Source organism: Parambassis ranga, chromosome 15 (genome assembly GCF_900634625.1).
Source record: "Parambassis ranga chromosome 15, fParRan2.1, whole genome shotgun sequence".
Taxonomy (NCBI): Eukaryota; Metazoa; Chordata; class Actinopteri; family Ambassidae; genus Parambassis; species Parambassis ranga.
In genome coordinates this window covers 16,195,968-16,222,971 of record NC_041035.1, presented here as the reverse complement: position 1 = coordinate 16,222,971, position 27,004 = coordinate 16,195,968, and the positions used below count along the sequence as shown (strand labels likewise).

General features: G+C 42.8%; 2 protein-coding genes across 2 annotated transcripts in view; both read right to left on the bottom strand.

The window, feature by feature from the left end:
* Window positions 1–10: 10 nt before the first annotated feature.
* On the bottom strand, window positions 11–5,521 carry LOC114447655 (uncharacterized). Its single transcript, XM_028424044.1, has 7 exons — window positions 5,328–5,521; window positions 5,008–5,191; window positions 1,151–4,435; window positions 893–1,069; window positions 639–811; window positions 441–558; window positions 11–331 (listed from the first exon to the last, which is right to left on the bottom strand). Exons 1-7 carry the CDS (start codon window positions 5,519–5,521, stop codon window positions 131–133), a joined length of 4,332 nt encoding a protein of 1,443 aa, XP_028279845.1. The 3' UTR covers window positions 11–130.
* An 867-nt stretch (window positions 5,522–6,388) lies between these two features.
* Window positions 6,389–27,004, bottom strand: part of itga9 (integrin, alpha 9) — a 41,656-nt gene continuing 21,040 nt past the window's right edge. The window contains exons 16-28 of the mRNA XM_028424311.1: window positions 19,897–20,049; window positions 19,197–19,273; window positions 18,747–18,894; window positions 15,715–15,801; window positions 15,542–15,621; window positions 15,372–15,455; window positions 14,857–14,965; window positions 14,627–14,734; window positions 13,224–13,349; window positions 12,973–13,092; window positions 12,795–12,890; window positions 10,319–10,438; window positions 6,389–8,797 (exon numbers count right to left, since the gene is read on the bottom strand). Coding sequence (XP_028280112.1) covers window positions 8,699–8,797; window positions 10,319–10,438; window positions 12,795–12,890; window positions 12,973–13,092; window positions 13,224–13,349; window positions 14,627–14,734; window positions 14,857–14,965; window positions 15,372–15,455; window positions 15,542–15,621; window positions 15,715–15,801; window positions 18,747–18,894; window positions 19,197–19,273; window positions 19,897–20,049 — 1,407 coding nt within the window. The 3' untranslated portion in view covers window positions 6,389–8,698. The remainder of the gene's footprint in view (window positions 8,798–10,318; window positions 10,439–12,794; window positions 12,891–12,972; window positions 13,093–13,223; window positions 13,350–14,626; window positions 14,735–14,856; window positions 14,966–15,371; window positions 15,456–15,541; window positions 15,622–15,714; window positions 15,802–18,746; window positions 18,895–19,196; window positions 19,274–19,896; window positions 20,050–27,004) is intronic.

Here is a 27,004-nt window from a genome sequence, read left to right as displayed (position 1 = left end):
TATTGACACATACTCCCATCACTTTCGGTGATTTTACTATAATAAAGGGATAAAACGATGCAGTCTCATCCTAGAGTGGATGCTAAGTGTTATCCGTTGCATGGTGTTCACAAAAATATGGCTTGAAGGGTCACTTGTAGGTGTCTTGCACATTAACCTTGGGGGCCAGACTGGGTGCCAAAGGGTGAAGGGACGTCTTCCTCAAACCCAGCTCATCGGTCTCTAGGTTAGACGTCTGTTGAGCTCGATGCATCTCCAAGTTTCTCTTCCACTGGAAGCACAAAGCTGTAGCCTCTGCATCATCTGAGTTTGGCTCAGGTTGCTTCAGACCCTGCAATAAAAGTAATGGTTGAAGCTGGATTAGTAGTTTAAACATCTTAAAGTTGAAGATCTTAATCAATTACAGATATGCTACTGTATGCATGTGGTGTTATATTTACTGTGATGCAGGCTGTTTCTGCAGCATGGACCCCACGCAGGACTGTCTGAAGCAGATTTTGAGCATTCTTCACCAGAATCTCATCAGATGACCTGCACCCAGGTGTCACAGCATTGACACTAAACATAAAGAAAAGCTGTCTTTATTAACCCTTTGTTTTATGGGTCAGTTTTCAGCACATGATTTAAACCTTCCTGACCTGGAGATGATGTTGAGCTGATTGGTGATGGTGAGAATCTGCTCAACAATGAGGGAGAGTTCTACTGTACACTGTTTATCAAGGCTGTGGTTAGCAATGATTCTGATAAACTGAGTGACAGACTGGCAGCTTGAGATCACATCCTTAGCTGCAGTGACAAAACCCTCTTTATTCTGAAAAAAAAAGAAAAATGTTTGTGAAGTCTGCAAAAATGTGAAGGTGAAAGAGAGAGAGTGACATCTGGTGGTCATTACCGGTATAGGGCCTTTCTTTTTCAGGTACTGGGTCATGTAACATATGGTGTCCGCCATCTTCCTGGTCACCTGGACGATTCTGTTGTCTTTTGGATCCCAGCTGTTGCTTTCTTGCTTCAGAAAAAGGGAGGTGTAGGTCAGTGAAGAAGCTTCCTTGGATGCACCTGCCGCTCCCTCCTGTAGAGAATTTGATTTTGTGTGAATATCAGAAATTATTTTTAATCATCAGTAATGTTTAATCATTAATGAGATACTTACATCTTTTTCCACATATCCAGGTATATATTTGGTCACAGCTGCCATATCAGTTTCTGCAATATGTACAGTTTCTGTATTGCCCCTCTGCACAGATGTCAGGATTGTCGACTCTGAGGGAAATTCCACTTCTTTGACTTTAGGTGGGATTATAGCTGAAACTTTATCAGTGTCTTCACATGTTCTGCCCTGTAGCCCAGACTTGATGTGCTCTTTGGCTTCTTGGTGGATCCCATCTTGCTTCCTCATCTCTTCTACCACATAGTGAGCCTTAGCCGACCAGCACTGTATCTGCACTTCCAAACTCAGTGTGTCACAGATGTAGTGAGTCTCCACCATGAGCCTCGCCCTGCTGATTATATCAGAGATCTGAAAGGACAGGTGGTCGTTGATAGACCTCAGATTAGAACGGGCGCGTGGGTCACGGATGTAGTTTAAGCAAGCTTCCACTTTTCTGGTGGCAGATTTGACATTTTCTGCAAGTACTTGGGCTGCGGTTTCAAATTTTTGCTCCGTGTCTTCCATGTCAGCCTCTCTGTAGTGTTCAGCAGCAAAATGAGCAATACTAATGATATTTTGAAATGTAGCATCATAGTCCTTATTTGCTTTGCTCAAATGACCAGAGAGCACTCTAATTTTTATCAACAACTGTCTCTGAAGGAATTCCGATCTTGCAAGTTGCATCACACTTGGTATGATGTTGAGTTCCTCTGCAGCTTTAATGTAAGCATCTGTCAGTGTCTTCAGTTCATCCTGGCATCCTGTTAACTGTTTTGATTTGTAAGCACTTCTGCAGTTCAGGCTGGTGAGCCTTGCTGCCTCCTGGATTCGAAGTGAGTTCTCAGACAACACTGAGAGCCGTTTCTGAGGGCTCAGTGGGTCCATTGCTGTTGATGTTCGCAAAATCTTATCCAGAGAATTTAGTAACACCTGAATAGAGAGACCCCAGAGGATACAAAGACCCTCAAGTTGATCAAGTTGATCTACCTGTCCTCCCAGTGAGGTGGAAAATTCCACCAGAAACCTGGTGTTGTTTTGGGCTTTGTTCAGCTTACTGTGTAAAATGCCAAATGTCTCTTGACCGTCACTTTGTGAGGATAAATCCGATGATGTCAAGAGTTGTATCATGCCAGCACACAAGGTCATCACTTCATTCAGCTGCTGTGTAGATGACCGGTTGGCCTGCAGCTCAGTGTAAACGGCATGATACCAGGTTCCAGCTGCTGGCAGTAAAACCTTTCGGATGTTGTTGACAAGGTCCGAAAACTGTGTGCTGTGTTTGTAAATGCTCTCTGTGCTCATCGCTGAGCTCATCGCTGTCTCTTGAGCTGTCTGGACGAGCAGTGGGGTCAGTGACACCAGCTCTGCCCTGAAGCTCTCCAGCATCTGACAGTCAATCGCATCTACAATGGCCGTGGCTTCCTTGGCAGCTTGGGCATAGCAGTTTGACAGCTCGAGAACACCAGTGCAGGCCTGGTTGAGTGCTGTCACATCTTTTCCTTTAGTCACAGTCACAACTTCATACAAGAGGGGTAAAAGGTCAAATTCGTGAAGGTTGTGAATCAGTTTAGGCTCATCTGAGACAGCTGGGAGCTTTAAATCTTCTCTGTCATATTTATGAGCCAGTTCCGCTTCTATGGTTTCCTCATCTGAGGGCTCCTCATGAGAATCCCTCTCCAAAACATCAAAAACAGGAGAATCACACACCGTTATTATATGACCCAGGTTCAGTTCTTCGGTGTCTTTCACTGGTAAACATGACTGTGAGACCTCAGGCTGGCGGATCCCCTCTCTGAGTGGGCTCAGGAGGTGTGGATGCTGTTGGCCGTCCAGTCCCTCTCTTAGCACCTTGAAATGCTGAATGACAGCAGAAACATTGTCTGAAAATGAAGAATAAACCTCCACATTCAGGCGGGAACCTTTAAGCATATCTCTGACTGACTCGGCTACTTTGGTTTGAGCTGACTGAACCTGTTTCAGCAGGACCAGGAGGCCATTCCTGTAGATGGGGTCATTGCTTCTGTCCAGGTGTCTCCTCACTGAGCGGATTACCAGCCTCATGTGACAAATTAAGTCTGAGGAATGATCGTTGAACATCTTGTAGCTCTGCTCTCTGTAAGCTGCATCACATCCATGACGGTCTCTGACCATCTCATTGATACCAATGCTAGTGAACTCCCTCACTTCCATTACATCACTGAGGGCATCCTGAAGCTGACTCGTCTCCTCCTCCCATTTCTGACACACCTCATGAAGCTTTTGAACAGTTTGCACTGAGTTATCCGCCAGTTCCAATGAAAGAGGCGCGATCCGAGCTCTGAGTCTGGTAAGGCACACTCGGGAGTTCTCCACATTCTCCAGACTCTTTGCATCAACAGCCACAGCTGAGATAAATGTTGCCACTTGGATTAGTTTGTCTGTGGCAGATATGAAATCCTCCAATGTGGGCTGGATAAAGTTCAGATCCAGCTTTGTGGAAGAATCTGCATCCAAGATCTGCCTTGTCACACTTAAAAGTTCTTCCTGCGTATACGATGCTGCCAGAAATGTGTCCAAGACATGATAAAGAACAGTAGTCATCAAAGCTGTGTCAAGCATTTGTATTTGCTGGACCAAAAAATTGCAGGCCTTCTCAAAACTCTGTTCAGAATCATCAGGATCTTCTGAGGACTTTAAAATTCTTTTGATGTCCGACCAGAACTGCAGGATGTGACGACAGTGGCACACCACACTTTTCTGAAACTCTCTTCGAGAAGAGTTTGCCACAACCATACAATGGAAGACAAGATCTCTGACCAGGCTGTCAAAGCCACTGCGTGTGATTGAGGAGGTGGAGGAGTTAGTAAGTAGCTGCAACAGACTATTCCGCCTCCCTGTGTAGTACCCACAGGGTCCCAATGGTCCTCTGTGGCAGTCACTCCTAAGGGTTGTGATAATATCTTTGACAGTGCTCTGTACTTTGTCCAGAATGTACCTCTTGGCTGCTTGGGCCTCCTCGCTGGTTGGATGTTTGATGGTTGTACACATAGCTGTGTGCAGCATGGAGATGCACCTCGTCAGAGTCTCCAAAGAGTCGAGGAGCAGCTTTGTCTGCCTGGGGTCCTGTAAGGAATGTGCTCTCTCCACTGTAAGAGTATTGAGGTGAAGCAGAGCATCAGAGAACACTTGAAAAGATTTGAGTAAAGATTTGATGTCTGAGGAGGAACCAAGCTCAGACAGACCCTCTAATACCCGATCAGCAGCAGCCACAACTCTTCTTACGATAGCATCATCATCCACCAGCAGAACCTGAGAACACGGATAAAGCCACACTGTTACTGATACTCCACAGTTTATTGTGTCATAGATCTGTGGATAGAGATATGCCATGAAATGTGTTACCGATATTCAATCGCTTTAGTGACATATGAAATATTTTGACAGCTGTCAGGTGGTTTACCATGAAATTTAGTTCAGACATTCATGTCCCCAATAGTGTAATTCAGTTAGTGAAATGCCAAAACATGAGGTTATTAAACCGCCATGATATTAAAAATACAGCTAGTAGCTAACATCAGGAAAGAGGTTTTCACAAATTATTTTGTAATCATAACAACGCTGGTTATTGAGGTCAAAGATCAGGGATAAGAAGCTGAGATATTTCATGTTTAAAGCTAAAAGCAGCCAGTGTGTGTGTGTCTTGTTGCATAAAGTATGATTCCCATTTAAGGAAACTTCTGAGAGAGCAGATGCTTTCAATAAGCTGCCATTCCTTTCTCCGGGCCTCTGTTTGGAAAGGCTAATCTTGAAGTGTGTGATATCTAGGCTTCAGCAACATTGCAGACACATCTTTAATGAGGAGAAGTAAAATCATACGTTACTTTGACTACTCCCAGGAAGACGTTTTGTGTTGCAGTGATGAGCTCCTCTCTGTGCTCAGCCAAGCCGGGCTGGATGCTGAGTTTCTGCGCCGCCAGCAGCACATGTTGTCCAGACACAGAGACTGATTCTAGCAGGGATGACATCTCCATGTGCAGAACTTCATTCTCTGTCTCACTTATGTGCCTAGAAGAAAAGAGTCTGGTGTTCGTCAGATCAAATTACACACCAAAGTCTCTTTAATAAATTTAATGAGGTCACATGTTTGACTTTTATAGAATTTATGTGATGTATATTAAGTCTCTCTCCTCATGTTACGTACCTGGAGGCTACTGCTGCCATGTTCTCAGTAGCTTCAGCCACAGCCTGAGCAGCCCCCTCCAGCTGGCTGAACTGTTCAGGTTCTTCTGTGCTGTCACACAGCAGCACCAAGCGGCACAGCTGGCTGGCTATTGGTGCAACCACCTGCTCCACCGCTGCAGTCCTGATCAAGCCATGATCTAATAATGAGGACATGGTAAACAGAGTGATTCTCTCCAGGCAGAAGTCAGTGAGCAGCTCCACTTGTTGTTTTTGCTGGATTAAGTATTAATAATTCATTCTAACTGAGCAGCTTGTGCTTGGTCTCAGCGTTTCATAGCAACATGGTGTCACCTGATCAACCACACTTAACTTCATCAAGCTGCATCATTAGCTACATTTTTGCTTGAGGCAATATGTAAACAGAAGAACAGTTAATTTAGACAAAACAGGGCATGACATTACTGGAAATTACAACATTTGTGACACGTTGTGGTCGGTTGCACTTTCAATAGAAGGCAGACATGAAAACTGAAATTGTATAGACCCTGTAAACGTATACACCATAAAATGACTGCTTTTGATTCAGAGAATGTAACATGACAGTATTAATGCAAGTTTTATTATTTAGGTTTGTCAAAACACATGTAGCCCACTGAATCCACCATTTTCCAGTAAACGATTACCTGAATTTGCAACCGTAATATTTATATAGTGATATTTGATTTTAAATAAAATAGTACTACTACTACTACTACTACTAATAATAATAATAATAATAATATTAGCAATAATCATATTTATTTGCATTTATCATTTTTCTTTAGATGTATCAAACTGATCAATCAGTGCTATAGGGCATGTATTTACTCGAGTCAAAAAGTCAAAATCAAACAGTTGGTTTATCCATTAAAATCTTCATTCATTTATAGAGCAAGTTGACAACAAGCTGAGTAACAACTGTGTGTTTTTCCCATTTTTTTTCTGTGTATTGGGAGCAAAGCTGCCAGCAGAGAGCACCACACACCATCAAAAACATCACTGCAGTCCTGTAGAGTTAAAAAAAAACAGAACACAGAGCCCTGAAATTTCACTCTACAATTTATCAACAGATAAATATACAGCTCGGACTTTAAAACATCAAACATACAGCACACTATAATGGAAATGATAATTCAGTGACAGTAGTATACTCAGAACAAAACCCCACATAACGGTGTGATTAACGGTGACAACAAACACAGAATCACAAACTATAATCATCACAGTTACCAAAAAACAATGTCAAGTGTCGGTTTCTCTGCATTCGTGTAGGTTTACCAGGTGCAGAGGGAAGATGTGGATGTGTACAGTATATGCTGTAATGCCAGTGGAATTAAATGGTTTTCAAACGTCTCACACAGCACAAAAGAGAGCGAAGCAACGATAGTGATCCATAAAGTGACTCAGCACTGAAGGCTTTCTAAAATATTTAAATAAAGCTTTTGTTCTTTGGCATTGCACGTTCGAATGTGAAGACTACAAACATCTACTTTATAATAATCAACTAAAGGCCGCTGATAAATGCTTTTTTTTTTTCGAGGATTATATTTTCTTTCTTTTTTTTGTATTTTTGCAATAAAGCTCTTCAAACAAATAAATCTGTTATTAATCTTTGGGGACATTTAATATAAAATTTTCAATTACAATCAAGCCCAGCATTCAAAAACATCATTAGAACATGAAGGGGGGGATGAGTTGTGGCACAGAGGAGCTGTGGATGTGAGTGGTAGCAGAGTTTTTAGAGCACTGACATTCCTCTGCATTGACTGAAAATGAGCTTTTCCCATAGGCCCCAAAGAACTCGTTTATGTGTAGTGTAGATTGAGTGCGGCACATTCTCACCTATTTTTAGGGCATTACTCATACCACGGGCCCCTGAAAATGACTGTAGGTGGACTCCCAATGCAGACTTTCATCTGTCTGTGGAGGGTAATGGATCTCATATTTCACACTAAACCCCGATGCTTAATAACATCATAGTAAAACTAAATCTGGTCTGCTTAGGTGAAGTCTGGAAAGGTTTGGGAAATAAATCATGATCGGGAACACTGTGAATCAGTTCCTACTGTACAGCAGTGAGAATTTACAACAGAACGGGCTGCCTGGATGTGGACACTTTTGGGGGTCTGCTGCATACCTGAGCTACGAGTTGTTTGCAAAAGCAGCTTCAGATCATTTTCTCTACTGTGCATTGCACTTTTAAAGCATTTGTTACATCAAAATATTACTGCTTACAAACAACTCAGTTAAAGAACAAATGGAATGCTTATGGGAAGTCACAAATCTTCAGATGTGAATAAAAGCTTTTATGGTTTCATGTATAACCCATCTTTAATATTTTAGGCACTGATAATAAGGGAATTGGGATGGGCTCCAGCCCCCCCCCATGACACTGTGCTATAGGGCAAAGCGGGTTCAGAAGATGGATGGGTGGATAATAAGGGAATAATGGTAAATAATAAGGGAATTTTACAGTGCTGATGATTACCATATCATGAAAATGGTCCAAAATGACCTCAGAGAGCGCTTTCATCGAGCTTCTCAGCTCAACAACACTGGTAGACGACATGAGGACAGTGCACTTAAACCATTGTGTGTGTGGGTGTTACAGCACAGAATTACGTCTGGCTGATTCATCTGTGGGAGGAACACGCAGCCAGATGTGTAAAATAGATACTCATAATCCGGAAATAGTACAGAAATGATACAATCTTTCACTCCCAGCAACTGGGATGAACTGAATATACAAACGGCTCCAACCATACACTGTGTGGGACATATCTTTGGCACAAAAAAGTAAAGCTATGAAGCCAATGCATTCATTCTTATTAAACATCAGTGCTTTTAAGAAAACATACTGTGGACAAAGTATGTTTATAATGGCCTTCAAAACCCCTACTCTTCTTCTCGAAGCTCAGTTTTATACACTATGGCTTAAAATGTATGTATAAAAATAAATCTGCTATGTAACACAGCCCTGAGGGTTTTGTTGTCCACCAGTATTCATGCCGTCTCCACATCCAAAAACATACACGGGTCTCCATCAACAGCTCCACTCCGTTGCCTCCTTTGAGATTAGCTGAATTCCACAGCAAGTGTCCTCTGGCAAAGCCACACTGTCACCTCAGAAGCTTGTTTCCTGAACCCCCCCCCCCCCCCCCCCCACCCACGAACAAAAAAAAAAAATCAAGTCTCCAAAAAATATGGAGAATATTCATCTCTTCCACATATGGAAGACTGAAGGGCCTGGTGCCACTGGGGCGGCAGGGCTGTGAGACCCAGTGCTATTGGATCCTTCTTGACCCAATCACTAATCTCATTGACTCCTCTGGGACCCCCCCACTGCAAATCTCAGTGGTTCTTTTCCATCCAGTCCCAGCTTTCATCACTGTCCTTCCTGTTCTTTTCGGCCTCAATGATCTCTCTGTAACGCCGACGGAAGAATCCCATCTGTCAAACAGCGAGAGAGTCGCGGTTAGTAAGGTGTATCTGTGGTCACATCTGACTGCAAGGTGAGTTGTTTCACATTTCAGCTCATCAATAAAAAAATCATACTCACTTTATATTACTGCTGACTGTTTTTCGGGGTAGACCTTTCCTCTCTGGAGGTGGTCATTTTTCATGCAAAACCTACCATGTAATACGTAGCTGTGATCACTATGGCTGATGTTATCACTTATCATAGACTTTATTGTCATTGGCAGACATGTCTCCATTTAAAGCAATGCTTTTAAAGAAGGCTCTCACTCTCTTTCCCAAACCTTAGATTGGCAGATAAGTAAGTTTCTCCTGTCTGTATTGTTAATAAGAAACTACAGCCAGCAGCTGCTTTGCTAATAAAAGAGTCTTTATTTGTACTGGGACCAAGCTAATGTTGTTTTTACAATATAAGTGGTGACAAAGCTGTACTGCCACCTAGAAAAGTGCAACGTACTGCAGGCACCATTTCGGTTGCATCGAAATGTAGTGCCTTAGACCAGATCTTTGTTATAAGTTTATAAACTTTAATGAATTTATTTAAGTGCACATATGTCCCTCTGGTCTGGTAATGAGTCCCTTAGCTGCATTATTACCAAAAAAAACAAAACAATGGATGTCTAAGTCACATTAAAACATCATAGCATTCAATTTTTTGAAAATGACCGTCAGTACTGTTTTAGTATCCTCAGCCTGAAGTTAACGGATTAAACCACCCGCATGGATGGAAGCAAATTAAACATTTCCCTTGTAGAAATGTGTTATTTCTTTAGGAATGTAATATAATGTTCCCATTTACATTTCACTGAGCTTTAACCTGCATTTACCAAGTGTAATATAAAGGAGATATGAGGAGACGGAAGGAGCAGTAGACTCTCGGTGTGTATCTAAACACAGCAGCCACTCTGGGATGCTGCCTCTCTCTCTATGACTCCACACATTTATCTGCATTTGGCTACCAAAGTTTATTGATACAGACCTGCGCTCTCCTCAGGCATTTCCTGAAATGAGCAATACAGGACATGTGCCGCTCTTGTAAGTGGAGTTTATTTTGGCAAGACCTGAAGACCTGGGGATCGGGGGAGAAATGTATCCCAGGACCAACATTCCAAGGTTTAGTTGTGGTATTCCCGGTGGAAGATGAAGCAGTGCAAAAGAAAAGCAGGTTTTGTGCTAACAGGGCCTCTGGACATCAGTGTAATTGCCGTTTGCCCTTTCGATTCTTCTTTCATGTGAGTGGTATGGTGTGAATTATTGTGCAGTGTGCGATTTGTCCTTTTCATGGTTGTTAAAGGCCTAAGTTGAGCTCTCACCCACCCCACCTCTTTCCTGAACCTCCAGCTGTCCCTGTACAACTGGATACTGTGCTGACATCTAATCAGACTGTTTCTAGCTGTGACAACACCAACGCGTGACAACTGCCTCATTTTAACAATTGTATCTTGAACCAAACCTTTGTGAGATCTGTGCTGACACATTTGTGTGTTGGTTTACCTTCCAGAGTAGCACAGCTAACAGCAGAAAGATGAGGATTCCCACCAGCAGACTGATGGCAATGATCCAGCCGACTACGTAGCCCCTTGGCTCCTGATTGTGGAGAGCCTCGAACACCAGCTGAAACACAACAACACTTCAGCCAAAGCCATGCTCAAACGCATACACAGACACACAAGAATGTGCATTAAGTCATGGCACTGCTTGCTAATGATGCAATTCAGTGCAAAGTAACAAGCGCACACATCTCACTTCAGGGTGATTTAGCTGTTGTCAGAGTACACAACAACAGGGGCTACATTACAGATTTCCACTGGCATGAACCTCGACAAGCAGGAACTGAATGATAATCGACAATGATAATTGAATGAATAGCAACAATAAAGCCTATAGGAGCTTGTAACAGACCCTGGAAGGGGCTGGATGTTGTGGTGACCTTTGCACAGACATTCGACTTTGTGATCATAAACCAACAGAAGAACAGAATGTGAGCACAGATTTGTTCATGATTCTTCATGAAGATGGTGACTCTACCAAACACCCTGACAGCATATTAGCACTGTCAGCTGATACTAACTTAGCACTGCTGTGTCATACAACTTCTACTGTCTTTAACAAGATGTTTTTATTAGGATTCATGCTCTCTGCATTTCTACTTTTAATGTCAAGAATTTATCTTATTAGGTCAGAGCAGTTAACAATGCATCATCCACTCCCTATCATGCCTTTAAACTGGTTCCTTGCAGCCCAGAATGAGACTAGTTCTGAGTTATATCCAACCAGGAAGGCTTTGGCAACTCCTAAAAAATTGCTTGGTCCTGCAATAAATTTGAACTACTTGGGCTTCTTCCCATGACACAAGTGAACGCTGACCTGCTGGGTAATCTGTCACTGACAATGAACCCAGTTAACTTAAGCCGATGAGTATAGACTACAGTCTACAGCAGAGAGAGGCAGTACAGTACAAATTCTGTATTTACTGCAATTAAATAAACAGAAATATATCAAACCACAGTCAAGCACCAGTTAATTGATGTTTATTTGAATGTCTAACAGCTATAATGACTTAGTTGTGTGGCTTGTGGGTACTTGTGTGTGAAATAATGATCTTGATCGTCCTCATTTAAAGCTCAGCACGAGTCATTTCCAGCACAATTACTTTGATTGGTTACACCAGCTAAGCCTGCTTTAATGTCAGCTCTCTGCCCGTAAATGGAAAACAGCACATTCACCATAATCACAAAATTGATTGGATTATTTACTAATAACCTTAAACAAAGGCAAACAAGCAGAAACCAATGCAAACAATGGCAGAGCTGACTGAGGAATGTCACTGCTGAAATGCTGCACGGGCTTGGAACGCAAATGTGGCATGAGACGGCAGCTGTGAGCCAAGACAAAACCAAGTGAAGATTAATCTCTCTGTTGAATACTTTCCCACATTAACACCTCCCACTTACCCCGAGCTCTGGAATCCGACTGTTGTTATGCATGCCAAGACATTTGCGTGCACACATAGATGAAAGTTCTGCTGGTCATTGCTCTCTGAGCTTCCCGATTTAACTTTTTCAAAAACTAAATGTCAGCTCTGCATTTCTAAAACTGTAACATGCATGCTTCAAGCAAAGACTTGTGTTTTTATGTGGGTTTGTTTACATGTCACAGGTGATAAAACTAAACTTGTTGTCCTGCTGACAACCAGAAGGCTCGCTGTGAGCTGCAGAACCAGGGGCCACAAATTATATTTGCAGTGTGTACTTTAGAGAGCAGTGTTCCTGAGGGGAGAGTAAAAGTGTTTACTAAAACCTAGGAGGGGGTAATGGTCGCTGGAATGACCACACTCACTAAGTGCTGAAAGAGCGGCATGGCATGGACATATTCATAGCGGGTCAGAATTTTCCGAGCACAACTGGAGTTCAGGGTCAGAGGGGGTTGCAACCCAGTCGGGACCCTAATCTCTAGAGAGATCCCAGTGAGAGCATGCTGGGTGCTCAATGTAATCATCGAATCTGATCTGGTGGGGCATTCAATCACTCAGCAGACAACAGTAGGGGGAGGGGTGTCCTTGTGCACAGCTGAGAACCCCGAAAAAAAAAAAAGCCAATAGAAGTGCCACCACACAGTATAGTCTGCATACAACAGGCCCCAGCTGCTCCCTGGAATCACATCCTTTATAATAATCCAGAGAAGAGCACATCAGCGGCAAGGAATGTCTAATCACAGGCCGATGGACTATGTGTGCGCTCATTGATATATTTTTGCCATCGGAGTCATAAGCTGAGTGTCCCATCCTTCACCCAGAAGAAGTGGGTTCAAGCCCTAGGCACGTCGCTTGTGAGCGGTCTGTTTTGGAACTGTGCTTGTGAGTTATTAGCCAAGTTTAAAAGGTCAGCTCACCCAGACTCACTGATGCATTTTGAAAGGACCTTGTGTTGCAAGGGTTGCTCCTTAGAAAGTATTTTGTGGAAATACTCACAGAAATGTCTTCTGGCAGGCCGTTCGGCACCTCCACTGCCCTGTCATTTACTTGCACGTTGCCCCTTGTCACAAACTGGATCACAGAGGAGCTATCCTAAGTGTGGAGAAAGGATGACTTGCCATCATTATTTGTATTATAATAACCTAAGTTGTGGAGCTGTTGACATTTAACATACCCTCTTCAAAATTTCAGTGTTGAGTAAAATTTTTATATCTATGCTTAAAGCTTCTTCTTTTAACTGTGGTCCTAGTTTGCAGGAGATGGTCATACATGCTCTTCCAGGCCGATCACAATCCTGGTAAAAAAAATGAGAGGAGTTGGTTGTGTGATAAACAGATGTTCAACTGACTAAAGAAAATACATGAACACAGGGCTGGTCTTTGACCTTTGAAATGTCAAAGAGCAACTCCAGTGCTGCATATTTACCAAGACTTTGCGGCCTGATTTGGTAAAGAAGGCAAATATGGAGTGGAAGATGCTCTCCCTGTCCTGGGGGATGGTGCACGGTGTCGGGTTCCTGTGCTGCGTGCAGTTCCCTCGGCCATCGGTCACCTGAAACAAGAGGAAGATTTAGTTGAAAGAAGCGTGTGTGTGTGTGTGTGTGTGTGTGAGAGTGCGTGTGGAGGAAAGCAGGGGCTTTATATTCATGCTGCAAAGATAGGCCTGGATTTGGGTTTGACAGCAAAAATGTCAACACAAGCACTTTCATCACCTAAACTGGCCCAGTCCCACTATTGTTAGAAGTCTCACAGGAAGTTCTCCCCTGCGACAAGCTGGTACCCCTCCCAGACAGATTTCCCATATGGAGTGATTTAGATGTGTCTGGTTTACTGCCCAGCCCCAGGGAGCACTTCCCCTTTCCCCTTTCCTCAGCCAGTCCCGCAGTTGGAAATCTCTTCTGGCCTTCCTTATTGTCTGCTCTGCTACCACCCAGCATGTCAGAGCTTTTATTGCAGTGCTTTCTCATGTCCTGTGTTTCTGCTGCTGCTGCTGGTGCTGGTGTGATTCATAGACTGCACTAACTTTAACTTGGTGAAATCCCCCATGAGAACACAATTTTCACAGTAAATACTGAAGATTGAGGGACTCTGCGCAGAAAACGTAGAACATATGGAATAACACCCAGTGCATTGTATATTATCTCTGAACATATGGAGGTCTGTATAAATGTAAGAATATATGGCTGTGAAATATATAAGGGTGCCACTGTCCGGTGTGCCACGGGCTACACAGAGTGTTAACAGCATCTGTGATATGTGGTTCCAGGCTGGGGATGGTACAGGGCAGTAGCCAGCTCTGCAGGTGTCCCATTCCCATTTCGTGCAAGCTGTCTGATCCCATGAAAGTGATTCCAGATGGGCTCTAGGAGGGTGGGATACAGTCAACCCTGTCTGACCATTCACAGTAAATACAATTAACAGCTTTAGTTCCCGCATGATCTACCTATATGAAAGGAGCAATGCAAGGGTTAAGAAAACACCTAAACCCAACGGGAGTATTGTGTGTCTTTATCTAAATGCAAAAATGTTGTGAAACAAAATGGATGGCTAGCTTCAGTAGCAACGTCAACATTTTCACTTAGACTTTCACAGGTATGCCGGTGCCCCACACAAAGCAAATTGCCCTGCACCCTGACGAAAAGCCCCAGCGCTTTAGCAGCTTTCTGTGGATAAACGAGCCCTCTGAGGTCAATACATGCAGCTGTGCCATGAGGAGAAGTGAAAACCGACAGGCGTGGGCAAAAAATGGGGCCGCCTGCAGGTGAATAAACTAATAAATAATGATTTGGGCTGGATAAATAATGTAGATAGACTGCTGTTGGCATCCACCTGTGTTTCAATGATGTGGAACATGTCGGCGCCGTTGCCAGCCAGCCGGTTGGGTATCCTGATGTCCACAGTGGAGCCAGGCAGCCTGCTGGGCCCCTTGTTTATGGCCTGGAACCACATCACACACATACAGGGAAAAAACAGAGACAAGGAAGAGAGAAGTAAGTATATATATGTATATATAAGGAAAAATAAAAAAAAAACGTGTATATAGTCCCTGCTTGTTAGACCTGGAAAGTGAGATTGAGAGGCTGGAAGTTGCACTCCATGTCTTCCAGCTGGACGAAGCGCGAGGCATCAATGGAGTTTCCATACACAAAGGAGCTCGGTGTCACCACACTGTTAACATACACATGGATAGATAATGATAATCCTAATTTTGTGGCACATGCAATGACAATAAAGGAATTCTGATTCTTCTGATGCATTAAAACAATACTTAATTAAATAAAAGAAACAGAAGCATTTTCTTCATGCTTTGCTCTGAAGCCTTCCTTCACATTAAAGCAAGCAACCTTATCAGATGTCAGAGTCCTGGCAGATATGGGCTGTTTTACATCTCTCTCCCTTCTCTGTGTGGAGCAGAGCCATGATAAAGCATTCGGAGATAAGGCTTTTCAAGTTGATATCCTCCATACTGAGAAGAGCACTCCCTCTTCCTGAGAGCCAACAGTTCAAGTCTTCATCTGAGCTGTGTAAAAATTTACAGCCACACATTTGCATAATTTAACTAAATCATTCTTACCCGGTTATTGTGGTGTCGGTTTCATGAATCAGAGGAATGGAGAGATCTAAGTAGTTGTCGGAGACTTTGTGCTCGGGATTGGCGCTAAAACAAAGAAGGAGGGTTAACATTTAGTCACATAACAATAAAAACAGCTGAAGTTATGAATGCAATTAAAATGTGAAACTAACCTTTTTGCATGAACAAGGAACTGCAGTGTGTCATTCTCCCCCGAGAGCTGACTTGTGTCAAAAATCACTGCGAAATGATACTATAGAGAAAAAAAGACAATAAAAAATGTAAGAAGAATGATGCATTTATAGGTTTGACTTTGTGCGATTACTTTTGTTTTAGTTTCAGCTACCTTAGTTTGTGCTCTCATGAAAGGAAATCCCGCTCTACATATGAGGAAGTCCAAATCAACGAGTTCGCAGGAAATACCCTTCTCTTCCTGCAAAAAGAAAGATAGACAGAGACTAAGAGGAGGTGATAAAGACAGACTGACTGGAGTCAGAGTGGGTGACACTGAAACACAGTGAGGAAAAACCATTAGACAAGACACAGCTGGGGATACAGAACCGTCCTGATAAGAGGCAAAAACCCAGTTCAGGCTGTGGATAGTGAAATAAATACAAATTTCAGCATTGGCCATAGACATACCTGCCAACATTAAGGTATGATCAAAGATTTCTAAATATAGACGAATAGGGTCTTGTGTCTAAATTAGGTTAAACAAAGAATGTACAAAGCAGTGATGGCACACACTTTTACCGGGTGGGTAATTGGACAACCTCCAGGCTGTGTGTTTGGAAGCTTGTCTAAACAATATGGAGCTTCACCGGCTGCGCTGTATAAACACTCAAGCCTTGACCCCACGAGGAGTAGGAATTCTTTTAGTGAGAGTTCACTCAGAGGCTGTCAGCTGAGCTCATGTGCTGGGAGCTTGAAAGAGGGCAGAGATCACAACTTAGGTGATAAAACAAAGAGGCAGGCTAATGCTCCCGGATCATTCGAAAGGGAATTTAGGTAAGTTATACAAAAAACGTCATGCAGGGGCTGACCAGTGTGAGTTAGATGTGTTTACAACACGTTTCCAAATTGGATAAAGGAAAGAGGTGGGATATTTGTCTCTGCTGACATATTTAAAGGTAAAGCATCCATCCATCCACAGCATCATCCACACTCCCTTTAGTCCTTGTTCAGCAGATTCTCAGTGTCAGCACAGGGTGTGGCTATGCTGTCCATCTTCATTAAGTCAACTTAAACCAGCAGCAGTGCCCTCCTCCTCTCCTGCATGGAGACTACGGTGAGCCCTGTTGAGGGGGGCAGAGAGGTGGGGACCCCGGCATAACTGGCGATGATGGAATTTCCTCTATTTCCTGTATTCCTCTGTGCTGCTGTGCAAACACCGCCTGTCCCACGGGGCTGGACAGGATTGGGGAAGTCAGCCTGTTTACCCATCACCCACCTGGCAGCCCTTGAGAGAGAGCAGAGCTCTCAGACATATGGTGCACTGTGCCTCCATGGGGAGAAGAGTGACAAAGTCTGTTTGTTCAGCACTTCTTCATTTTCCTTCTCCCGCTTACTTTCTCTGGTCTTTCTCTGTCAGGAACAAATACATGTCGAGCTTTTCATAAATGGCAGGGCCATTAAATATCACCAGGACTGTTTATTCAACTTCAGTGTCACCTGAAGCGTCCAGTGGAGTCAGTTTAGATGACAATACACAGGAGGCCTGTTTCTACATGTTGCTGCATGTCTCTTGAGGTCTTCATCCACTTTGGTATTTGAACATTTGCCTTTAGTTTGGTCTACTTTTTCCAAGTCAGTGTCATCACCTACTTTAAACTTCGACACAGGTATGAAGATGAAGCTCTAGTTCTGGCATCCACAGCATGTGCAAAGCATTGCCTCACAGCCAAGAAAACCAGTGATTAATTTGAAGGTCCAGTGATATTCACACAGTTCTCCAACTTGCTTAAACCCTTAAGTAGAAGAAGAACAGACAGTGTGGTGCATTCAAAGGAGCAAACGGCGCAAAACATCTGCTGCAGTGCTGGATATAAAACCGGCCCCTCGGACATTTCACAGATAGAAAAAGAAAACACAGAAGCCGGTTCAGAAGTCTTTTGAGTCCCATGGGAGTGAAGGCAGTGCTCCTGAAACCAATTCACCTCCGCAGCTTCCTGACAGCTTGTGTTGCAAAACCAACAGAGAGATAACACACACACCACTCCTAAATATGAGGGGGAGTGCAAGTTCACGCTTTGCTCACTGGAGGAAAGGCCTCGGGGGGGGGGGAGGCTAGGAGCTGACCTTCACTTTGCAAAAATGGGGTCACATCATCACCTCTGCTTCTCTAGTAGTAGTTATAAATGTCTGAAAGAACATAAGGCAGTTAATCAGCTCAGTGATCCCTTTGTCATCGACCCATACTGTTCACTTCCTGTTCCTTTTGTGCAGCAGGCCACTCTGACTTATCAGGTTCCTGAGGCTGCTGGTAACCTGACACGTAACATCAGCTTGCCTTATTAGATTAGCCATGAAACTGAAACGGACTCACTGTTTTTCTAATATTTGCCTGCAGCATGTATTCTATTTAAATTAAATTTCACCTTTGTTGGGGGCTTTAAATCATGCCACAGGTTGTGTGCTTCACAGAGATGGTCTGTTCCCTCAACACAGACAAAAACCCAGCTGGAGGATTAACAAGAGGTCCACTATTAAGGGGAAAAGGCTTCCTGATGGATGCTGTCAGAACGCACCTTCTGACGTGGCATCTCTCAGCTGTGTGTCTCTTTATGGAGGCAGAGGTGGCTACTGTGAAATTCATCCGAATAGAGTGTCGTCTCAAGGAAAGTCTCAGGTTTAATGTGGGCCGGCAGTGGGTAGATATTTCTTTAACAGTGACAGAATGTGAAGAGCAGGTCTGAGCAGTATCCCCGTGAAGTTCAGCTAAAATCTTCACAATACATAGCAGTATATACCCCATTAAATATGACCATGGGAGACTTGTGGGAGGCTCCCAGGTTCTCATGCATACAGCTCATTTGTTGCTGACATGGTGTCTCTGGTCTGTCAAAAATGCATTTGACAGGTCGGCCAGTGGAGCAGGACAGCTGTTGCTACTCCTGCTTTTTATCCTATTATCTTCCTCCACACCTCGGGCATAGCAAGTCCCTCAGTCCTCATGCAGGTCCGCTGCAGGCTGTGCTCAAGTCTCAGTGCTAAATTAAAGCTTTTCATCTAATGTGCATGTGTTAAATATGGTTTTTGTGTTGTGTACTTTAATGCAGGTTTTGTTTGTGTGTTGCAAAAGAAAAACAACAAACTGGCAGATCTCAGAAATAAACATGTGCACCAGATAACATAAACAGAACAAGAGCCTCGACAGACCTTTTGCCAGAAGTTGATGTAGAAAACCTCTCTGGAGAAGTTGAAGTAGATGTTTGTGTCGTAGGCGTCGTCTCCAGTGTTAGAGATGGTCAGGTTTAAAGAGACGTTCTTCACTCCTCCGAGGGCTAAATGAGGTTTGGTGTGCAACCTGTTAGGAACATAAAACAAACAAGCCTTACTCTAAGAGCAGCAAACACTTTTATTCTTTATCCTTGATATATATAAGTAAAAGAATGCAGAAATCTATTAATTTGCATGACAGACAGAGAGAAACAGACACACTATTAAAAAAGAGAGGGAACTCCCTAGCTATGGAAAAACATATGGATATCCTCCAAGCATGCGTCATGGTTCCACTACCCACACCCACATGGCCGTTAGCTTGCTTCCTCCAAACTGGAAGAAAAAGCCAAAACAGAGAGTGAATCTAAACTAAAGTTATTTTTTTACCCAGAGAGCAACAGTTTCCCATGAAGCCTCAGGTCTGCAGCGCAGTCATCTGACAGGCAGTTCTTCTCAAACCAAGTCTGGAGAGGAAACGGTAAAGCACACAGTTCATATGACCTCATGAACACACTGACTCCACATTCATACTAGGGGGCAGTGTTGTGTTGTTATTGGAGTGGAGTTTTATCTAGGAAAGCCAAAAGCTTGTCTGATCTATCTTTTATTTAGTCAGAGGAGGGCCTTCGGTTTAAGGCTAAAGCCATAATGGTGATGAGTTTCTGATAAATGGATTCTGTGAGATGCTGAAAGACGCACATCCCTCACTGTTTCAAGAAGTGCGGACGTTGGGGGAAACACATGTGGGGCAGGTTAGAGGTGGTCGCAATGAAAATAAATGAATGAATCAGTCTTTTTGGATTCCACTCAAGAAAAGCTAACACTGACAATAATAAGCGGTAACTAACACCAACTCCTTATAACCTCCATTTGAGCCATTTCCTTCATTCCTTCTGTGGAAGTCATGACTTTCAATATGTCAGATATGAGGGGGATTTTACTCTCAGTACTACTCATCCTCTTTCTGTAAGAGCAAGACAATCATGACCAGACATCTGGAGGTTGCCATATTAAAAAAAGTTAAATTGTTGCAGATTTTTACAGGTAAATGTTGAATAATGCCTCTGCACTAGTCTCATTATTGTACCTCATTCCTCACTGCGATCTTTCCTCCTTTCCTCCATCGCAGCACTGGGCTGAGCGCGGGCAGATCTCGGTCCTGGTGTCCCGTCAGCACGTGCTTCCCAAGGCTGTAGGCCACCTCGAACGTGATGGCTGTGAACACATCCTTCACATCCTTCTGCAGAGAGAGCACAAACAAAGAGGTGATTTGCAAAGAATTTGTACGACCATGAACAGACAAAAAAAAAAGTAAACCTCAAAGATATAAGTGTCATGTAGCTGTCTGGGCAATTATAGTAATTTAACATCTTTCCATGATTAAGGCCTGGCGCAAAGATTGATTGCGCAGCAGATTATCAGAGGATCACACAGTCTGGATGGGAAGTTATCACAATAATCACTGTGGCAAAAACTTGTTCAACACAGATGGAAGCAAAATGATAAAATCATGTGGATGCATTTAAATCAATGGGTGACACATCCCTCTCATCAATGGCCATTTCATTCATTTAACCTAACAGCTCTAAGAGAAGCAGGGCAACCACTGCAAATTCTCAGCAGAGTGGAACTGTTTTTTAAAACCTGTTGGCACAGCCTCTGAGATATCTGCTGGCAGCTCCATCTATGACCACAAAAGAAATGTTTGATTTGGCATCGGGTTTGGAAACAATGCAGACAGAATGAAAACAGAACTAAATCGATCGAATCCTGCATCTTCATTAGATGACAGGCCTGAGAGACATACATGGGAAAAGCAGATACTGATGTTGGTTTTTTAAGCCCTTGGTCTATCCCCGATACTCTCCGCTCTTTGAAGGCAGTTTAATGGGTCTGGCTCTGGTCTCAGTGTCTAAATGAAGCAGCAAAAGCTCCAGCTGCAACCTGTGTCCACCAGCATGAACCAAACCCGCAACGTCAACACAGAGAGCTCCCCTGTGGCTCCGACAGCCGTTTAGGCCGCTCGCTCTTTCCCTATTTCCCTCGTTTTTGTCCATTATCAAAGTGTTTTCCAATGTCCACCCACCCATCCTCCTTCCTCAGGCAGGCACAGAGTCAGTCTGGGCTGTGAGCACATCAAGCATCACCAGTGCTGAGCCCCTCCAACTCATCAGCAGTGAGAGATTTACAGCCGGAAAGAACAAACGCCAGCTCAGGACGTGAATAGACAAAAACAGAAGATTTGGGAAATGGTGCCACATGCAGATAAAGACACGGCCTTGCTGATATCATCACAGTTTGTAGTGAACTCTAGTGACAATAAATCACAGGGTAATAAATGGCGTTTATTTTTGTTGTCTGCTAATCTACCCATGACTCCTTCTCAAGCTGACATAGCTTGTTTGATTTACATATGAATGATGGAAGCATTATCCTGATTAATTTATCAAACCATCTGCAGAATATATATACATTTATTTTTATCTCTTGACCAAATCATAAATCAACTAACTGAAAAAGACATTGTTAAATGGACTGCTGCAGCCAGAAGAGGCTCACCTCCCCATCCATCACTAAACTGCGATTCGTGCTTCACTGGACTTACAAAGCCAGTGTTGTTCTGTTGGTTCTGTCTGGAAGTAGCATGACACAATTAGTCAGGAGAGGTGGTGGTATACTGCCTGAGGCACTGGCAGAGCCTTCAGCCTTAACAGCAATTAAAACAGAATGCTTGCAATGGCCCCTGTCCGCTGGCCTCTGAGTGAACTGACCTCCTGGGAGGTGACTACTTGGGGTCTCTATCCCCAAACTCCCACTGCTTATCTCACATTTTCACAGGCCACAGGGGAACTGGAGGACATAATGGCTCAGAATGAAATGCCAGCAATCTTGTGCTTAAAAGACTTTTATGTGTGTAAACAACATTTTCATTATTATGCTGTGCAGTGGAAGGATTTCCACTTCTTCTTTTTTAACAGCACAGCTATTATTGTGCAGATATAGGATCACTTTCTCCCTGAAACACAGAGCTAAATGCAGCTAATTAACTGGAGCGCTCCCCAGGCTCACAGCATGCTCACATTAAAAGTGCCTGAGTCTGTTTAGTAACACTTGGCCTAAGCTTTTATTATCCCTTGATCAATCCTGCCAATTGCCAAACCCAAATCCACACCCACAGTCATTTACTCCCACCTGATCCTGCTTCTAATTCCTGTATTTGTAGAACAGAGGAGTGCCTAACGTCCAGCTGAGAAAGCCACTGACCAGTGTTAACTGCCTGCTACCTATAATTTCATGGAAAGAAACCCAACAACTGTTCCTCGTGCTGCTGAAGTTCACAAGAGAAGGGGTGTGACAGGTCACTCTGTATTCAACCGGCATGTGTTAATAGACATCGTTCAAACAGTGAAGCCACAGGGCGCGTCCGCCAATCTCAGATCAGATATAGAGCAATGGAATGAGTGGAACGGATGAAATGCAGTAATTAAACACTGTATACAGTATAGTGTGTGCTGTGTATGCTACAATAGGAACCAGGAGCAACCATGTTATCCAGCACAAAGCTCCAATGAGACTGTATCCAATATTAATATTGAATATTGATCCAGACATATCTGTGGATGGTCTCATTCATCCAGGTCATAGTCATTTCCAAGAGTTTAGGCAACTGGACTCAAGGATTGTTTTTTCTCAGGAAAAGTCTCAGCAGTTCACCTTCACCTCAAAGAGAGTGGCCATTCCTTTGAGGATAATAATGTCCAAATTCTAGACAGGGAGGACAGATGGTATGAAAGAGGAGTCAAAGAAGCCATCTATGTGAAATTGAAAAAACCCTCTCTAAACAGAGGAGGAGGGCTCTTACCTGTTTACAACTCTGTCCCTTCATCCCTTCCTAGCAGACTTCACTCCCATTTAAACTCTAACGATGGGTCGTCAACTAGTCCTGCACATGACCCAGACACAGTTTCTGGTCGTTAACTGACCATTAACCACCTATAGGGATCATAGTCATGTGAGTTCCTGCAAGATCCACCCACAGAGGTCCTGAACACATAAAACTCAGATTCCCAACCAGAATAGTTGCAGAACTGAAGAGGCCACTTGGGGGAGTGGCAAAATTTAAAAAAAATCCTTGAGTCCAGTTGCCTCGATTTAAACTCTTGGAATTGATCCAGATAGTAACTACAAACCTGGACAGGGTAATGGTTAATGGGGCTGATCTATTCACTTCGGTTCTATGTTTGGAAGGCAATCACAAGAAATGCATAGAACACAGAGTCAACTAGCAAACAAAGAGAAATCTGCAAAGAAGGTGGCTGCTGTGTGTTAATGCTGAGCTCCACTGAGCAGGTTAGTCCTGTCTGTCACACTGTGGGTGCCAGAGGGAGATGTTCACATATTTTACATGAAGGTTTGAAACCAGATGAAGCACTGCATCCTTGGAGAGAAAAATGCTGCCAATAATAAAAAGGCTAAATTTTCTGCATGGTCACTTATAAATAGTCTGAAACGTCTCATCATCCCATGGACACCATTAATTATTAAAGCTTCCAGTCAATGCTCTGGAGGTGCCAGAAAACCCAGCGAGAAGCAGCTGTTTTCCAGCACTTCTCACCATTACTGTAATTTTTTAACCTATAGGGTGAAAAATATGAACATTACAGCAGTTTCTTTATGGCCCACTCGATACATGTATTTCCTCCCTGATTATTTATGTATTTAATTCAAAGAATGTGAGTCAGCTAGCCATTCTACATGTTTGGAGAGAAAACAAACTTGTTGAACCTTGACCTACAACACCGCCACACTCTGGAACAAAGTTTCTGCCACTACACTATCTATGTTTATATTCATACTCAGGACCCATTTATTTTTAATAACCTCACCACCCATTCTTTCCTTTAGACCTCTCTCTCTCTCTCTCTCTCTCTCTCTGCTGCTTGTTTGACTCCATAAAGCATGCTTACATGTTTTAATGCTGCTACTGTATGTTGACTTTGTTGAACATATTTTATAGATTTTAACTCGAGTAAGTGATCCTCACATGTTGATATGATCAACAACATGGCCAGTCTCCAAGCTGCGCCCCTCCTTTTATGCTCACAGAGCTGCACCACCATGGTCGGTGCTGGGAGAATGACGTCAGCCTGCAAAAGGCTCTGATCTTTAGTTTAAACGCCTCATGCTTTGGCTGAAAGGCACAAGAGCTCCTCTCAACAGCCAAACCATTCCCTCAAAAGCATATAGTTTAAAGTCTGGCCATGGGAAGTCTTTATTAACTCGTTGAAGGGAAATGTGAGCACAGTTCTCCTTTTTAGGACAATGGATGTTTGGAAGACTTGCAGGTTGAGGCTATTTAATTTAAGAGCTACCCGGCCCTTTAAATGGAAAAAGCTTTTTAGTGAAGCGATGAATGGATTGAAGCTGTCAAAGGGCAGGAGTATGTGTGTACGCTGGGACCCTACGAGGCAACTTGAAATTGAAAGTATTTACAGTAATGTCTGCAGCATATGGAACACATGCACTTAAACAGCTTATCTCAGCTTGTCTTTTATTAAAAAAATAGAAGTGAGACACTTTTACTGACTGTAGGTCAAACAGCTCAGCTGCCCAGCTCAGAATAGGTTAGCAGATGTTGAGAAGCATAGAATGACAAACTGTGGAGGAGTAATGAGAGTTGTTTTAGTTAGAATGGCGTTCAGTGGGAACAGCTATATTCTGTCTGTGAAAATGATCTTTGTGCTTCCAAATCTTCCTGGACACGTGTCATGGCAGACAGTGTACAGCCTACACCGGCATTTTCACATCATTCCTGAAAATGACAGGCCTCCTCTTCATCATATTTAAACATAAAAAAAATGTCTATTAAAATAAAATCATGGACGTATATGTCTTTTTTTTTAAGCTTGATCCCCTCTCGTGTGATTTATCTGCTTCACTCAGTCACCTTTACATCCTGCTAAAATCCCCCAAAGAGAAACATCTCAGCTTGTACAGTGACAGGATATTGTTTTTTCCTTTGAAAATGTAAATAACTTCCTTCAAGGTCACTGTCAAGGACTTCTTGGTGAGAACGAGCGCAGCTGCCTGATAACCTTTAAGCTGTTTATGGTTTTCCTCTGGCTGTTTTGCTTTAACTGTACTTTGATTGTTTTGTTTGTGTGTGCACCATTGTGTTTTTGTTGGCGTCATTTTTACTTTGTTTTGTTTAGTTTTTTGTCCATTATATAGAGCAAGACACGTCTTATCACCGTAAAAAATGATGAACATATGAGCTGAAACATGGAAAAATAATATATATAACACATTAGTATTAGTATTTGTGACGATTAAAGGATTTAAAGTAGAAAAGATGGTCCTAATGTCTTATTAACTCCACATTCATTGTGGAGTTGAAATTCTGCCTACCAAATGAAACTATATGCAACATTCACTTTCCCTTTTTATGTCTACTGACTCCTGAGGGAAAGATCTGGATCCTTGTTTTGCTAAATGATCCACAATGCTCTGCCTGGGTTATGGTGCTGGATAGGTGATGTGCAGTGGGATTTAAAAGCTTTTAAGCAGAAAGAAACTGCCTCACCGAGGCCAAAAACAACAAAATGAGAGCAGTGAGAGTGAACCAGCAAAGTGAAGTTGTTAACTAAACAGATGAAAGACTAGGAGAACAGCAGATTGGGTTAGATTTCTTAGGGTCAGCACTACCTTTTACCTTGTTTCCACAGTTGTATTTACATTGTTTTATTTTAAGCATCAATCACTTTAAGCAATTAGTCGAGTCTGAATCGACGACATGAATCAGTGGAACAAAACATGTTCTTTGTGGCCTCTAAAATTCAACAACAACAAAAAAAGGTTCTTGTGTTGTAATACCTCCAGCCTGTCCAAAACCAAATGATTCAGAGTAATCTAAAAATCCCAGACGACCCAGTCATACTAAATGTATGCAGCATTCGTTTGAAAACTGTTCCCATTTAACATGAGCCATATTTACTCCGACCACTGGAAAATATATTTCACCCTGCCTGATGTTAGCAGTAGAGGCAGTCGCTCTCAGAGGCCTGTCCAGCTTCAGGCTCTAACCTGATAAATCACACTCCTAAAGTGTGTCCAGAAACAGCCTTAAACTGACACAGCCTTTCAAACACAAGTAACGTTCAAGAGCTGCAACACAAACGACGACACACACCACACACAGCTACAGCGATAGCTCTGCTTATTAAGCCAATTTAGTTTGAAATGAAAACAAACCTGTGGATTTACGGTTGTTACAGTTATGGTATTTAAGAGTAAATAGTGCTTTAAAGTAAACAGGAGTGGCCTGGCCCACAATGAACTTTTGTACAAATACACTGAGTGACATTTGTACACCTTTCACTTCTCAGTGAAAATGAAAACAGGAGTGTGTGTTCTAATAAGAGCTGATAGCACTTTGGATCTAGGAAGATATGATTCAACCTCTGTTCTTTATTTATTCCCTGGCTGCTCAGTTAAAATGATCATTGTGATACTTTATAAGCTTGATACAGTACTGGTACTTGTATGTATCTTTGGAGAGGTTCTTACTGCCCCAGACTGGGCACAGTTAGAAGTAATCCATTGCTCCAGGTGTGTGTGTGTGTGTTATTACATTATTTGTTGGTTACACATAGAAAACAAAGATTTAATTAATTTCTCCTCAAACCCTTCACAGACAGACACTGACTGCTTTTTTTTGGCTGGTGTTTCTGTATAAAAATAAATCAACCAAAGCCTCGAACCTTTAGCACTACTGAGTACTGCTGGACATGGTGGTATGTTGCAACGTCTCCCTTGAGCAAACACGTATTTCCCTTCTGGCTTAAACAGATGAGTAGCTTCACTTAAGTGACAGGAAACGTATACCATCTGCACTGTCATGCATGAGGCCACATCACAAATGGCACGGATCATCTCTGCATTGCTTTTGCATGCTGTTCTAATCATCTCATTGTCTCACAAAGCAACTTTTTCTTTAATGAGGACACAGACACGCTCCTCGGTGCTTCAGTAAAATGACTTTCCAATAAAAAGATCCCCGGGGTGCAGATAAGGTGATATACATCTCATGTCTTCGATACTCCGAGTGCATTGGATTTATTGCTTTTTAAAACAATGTTCACGTAAACACAAATTACAGGAAACTTTTATGATCTCGTATGCATCATGAAGAAGGC

Bases quoted from the DNA above. Each gene is read 5' to 3' on its own strand.
- LOC114447655 (XM_028424044.1), bottom strand. From the start codon at position 5,521: ATGTCCTCATTATTAGATCATGGCTTGATCAGGACTGCAGCGGTGGAG. The intron at 1,070-1,150 runs GTAAGTATCTCA...AATTCTCTACAG, and splicing joins CTGGATATGTGGAAAAAGAT to GAGGGAGCGGCAGGTGCATC. The intron at 559-638 runs GTCAGGAAGGTT...CTTTATGTTTAG, and splicing joins CAGCTCAACATCATCTCCAG to TGTCAATGCTGTGACACCTG.